We start from the raw sequence: 2,809 nt of genomic DNA, 5'->3' as shown, positions 1-2,809 counted from the left end.
GTACCTCTGTCATCTATCTTTTTCTAACTTCCCTAGTAACCCTGAGAAGATTTGGAAAAAGCGAACCCTTCTTCATGGTATAACGACCTACTAAGATCATGTCTGACATTTCTTGCTTACTAGACTTATTTTACCACGTTGCCGAATAGTCAGTGCCTGCTACGAGGGATTGTTCCGGATGGAATATCGGGCCGGTCATGTCGTGTGAAGACTGGCGATCCCCCATCTCCCGGAGTACTACCGTGTAAACACGTGTTCGCACTCTCTATACGTTTAGACACCTGACACACCTGACACTTATTGCAACCGTTCCGGTTTTCTTTGTTTGTTTCTCAGTTTATTATCGACTTTCAGTTAACTCCCACCCGATCACGTGGCATTCGCTGTGAGCCAGTGTCACTGATTACTTCGTCTCCGGCACTGGGGCTGACTCTGGGCGGCATGGATAGCGTAGCTCGTTACCACGCGTGTGGATCACTTTCTTTGCCGTCCATTTTGTGTCTTCCAGCAGTGGACAGATGCTGTACTTCATGAGTGGATTTGCTTCGCCAGTGTCCTTCAGATTGTACCAGAATGCTACCGTCCCTTTCCGAGGTGGGATAGCGATGTGCAGCTTGGGGAAAATGATGCTACCTCCTTTAGAGACGTCGCTCAGCTGCAGCAAAACAAGGAATGTTTTATTATTAACTACGCCAATGATAGACAACGGGATATGATACTCACGAAGAACAGCACCGTCGCTAGTCGATCGCCGGCGTAGGCGAAACGATGAAATTCCTCCTTCGTCTGGATCACATCGATTGCGCTCGTCTTAAATGAACCGACCTCATTGTAGATCACCTTCAGATCTTCGGCCGATTCACAGCTCAGCCCGGTCACTTTTTCGATGCGCTGGGTCAACCGTTCCACCAACGGATGGTCCCGATCGTGCAGTGTGTACGTTTGATGGTTTTCATAAAACACCGGCAACCAGCTATCATTCGTCGCTCCGGACTGCTTAATGTGTGTATCGCCCAGCGACTGCAACTGAGCGATCTCACCATCGTGCACGATACCGTGGAAGAGTGCCACGAACGGTTCGTTACTGATGACTTCCACCTTGCTGGGGGTGATGATGCTGTGCATGTTACGCACATCGTAAAAGCAGAACAGTTGACTAATGACGGCGGGCGACTGTACGTACGTGCCCCGGCAGAGCTCCATGTACGGGTCGAACTTGATCGTAACGACCTTCTCACCATCGTGCACACTGATCTCAGGCGGACCATTACCGTCACCTTGTGCACTAATGCGTACGATCACCAGCACTACCAACGCCAACAATGGCATAAGACACTGACCCGATCGATTAGAGAGAATCTTTCGATGCATTGTGCTTCAAGGGGGGGACTCCAACTGATGAAATCCGACTGAGCGAACAGTCACCGGATGGGGAATCGGTGCCTCAAGAACGACCAACGTGTCGTCGCATAACTTGTTAGGACAGTTGTTCAAACAACACACTAACACCGGTGCAGGGAAGGTATACTCAGCACGGTACAAGATTTTGGGGGAAAAGATTTTTGTAGTGCCGTCCCTAGGGTTTGAAGCTACCCTGGAAACGATTAGCTGCACTATGGGCCGAGAGTGGTCATGGTCATGTCAATGAAATAAAAATTCAAGTTGTTTGTTTAAATTTACTGATTTATGGGGTTATTAGACCTGATTTTGAGGAAAAAGGGATTTTGAGCGTTGATGATTCGTCTACCGACAAATACGTCAATAATCCTTTAATTACAGTGAAGCACAAACTCTTTCTCCGTCCCCCGCTTTTCGTTCTCTGCTCAGTACACGCAAGAACACACAAACAATACTGTTGAGAACTCAAACCACTCACCCGGTTCCAATTCTTTCCACGCTGGCGATACCAAGCTGATGAAACCCAACCATTATATGGTGGTGGCGATTTTTCCACTTCAACAAAAAAAGGGAACCTTCTCAATTCGCCACCTGGAACAATTGATGTTCCTCGCCCCTGTTCACGGCGGTACGAACCTCCAACCATCCTGCCGTACGCTCGAATCAATATAAATTCCACTCGGTTTCCGACCTGTGAATGAACTAAAAATCCTCTCGTTGTTTGGGATGAGATTCGAAGCTGCTGGATGATATACATATCAATGGGTGGTGCGTTCGATATAAAAAAAGCGGGAAGAATCTCACCGCTTCCAATGCCAGGTTTGCATACGCTTCATTTCATATGCACCCTCCAAGGATATTTTGTTTTGTTCGCTCCGATCCGCCATTCGGAATTGATCGATTTCACGAAGTGCAGTTGGCATTCATTCGCGAGCACACCGCGCTACACCCGTGGACACCCGTGGACGGTGTGGAAATTGTTTGGACGATGAAACTCCCCCCGCTGTCCAGCACTGCCCCGGCCCATTTTGGCTGTATGTTGGTGCTGCATTTTCAGTTCGGCCCAATCACACGGCTGCTGTGACGTTTTTGCAGGGTACGCGGGTTTTGTTTGAACACCGGCACGGCACTAGGACAAAAGCCGCCCCCGCCGGGGCGTGATGGACCAATATCAAACGGGCAATGAAATGAATCTTCTGCACGGCCTAAAGGGGGATGTTTTTTTTTTTTCATGAGAGATGGTGGAATGAAACGATACGAAATGCATGAAATATTTAGTTGTTATGAAATCCAATCATAACGATAAATGTACCCTCGGATAAATTGTTTTCCCAGTCCAATGCCGGGGACATTGTGCAGTGCGCCGACTGTTGTTCCGGCGGAGAGTTCAGTTCAAAGTACATTCCAGCTG

General features: G+C 48.4%; 1 protein-coding gene across 1 annotated transcript; it reads right to left on the bottom strand.

The window, feature by feature from the left end:
* Window positions 1-403: 403 nt before the first annotated feature.
* Window positions 404-1,371, bottom strand: LOC128717256 (prolyl 4-hydroxylase subunit alpha-1-like). Its single transcript, XM_053811425.1, has 2 exons — window positions 724-1,371; window positions 404-655 (listed from the first exon to the last, which is right to left on the bottom strand). Exons 1-2 carry the CDS (start codon window positions 1,369-1,371, stop codon window positions 404-406), a joined length of 900 nt encoding a protein of 299 aa, XP_053667400.1.
* Window positions 1,372-2,809: the final 1,438 nt, after the last annotated feature.

Source organism: Anopheles marshallii, chromosome 2 (assembly GCF_943734725.1).
Source record: "Anopheles marshallii chromosome 2, idAnoMarsDA_429_01, whole genome shotgun sequence".
NCBI classification, from domain to species: Eukaryota; Metazoa; Arthropoda; class Insecta; order Diptera; family Culicidae; genus Anopheles; species Anopheles marshallii.
This window is presented reverse-complemented; position numbering and strand designations above follow the sequence as displayed.

What these genes read in the sequence shown, in the direction of transcription:
- LOC128717256 (XM_053811425.1), bottom strand. Translation starts at nt 1,371, where the DNA reads ATGCATCGAAAGATTCTCTCTAATCGATCGGGTCAGTGTCTTATGCCA. An exon ending in TAGCGACGGTGCTGTTCTTC is followed by an intron (nt 656 to 723) that starts GTGAGTATCATA and finishes GTTTTGCTGCAG; the next exon opens with CTGAGCGACGTCTCTAAAGG.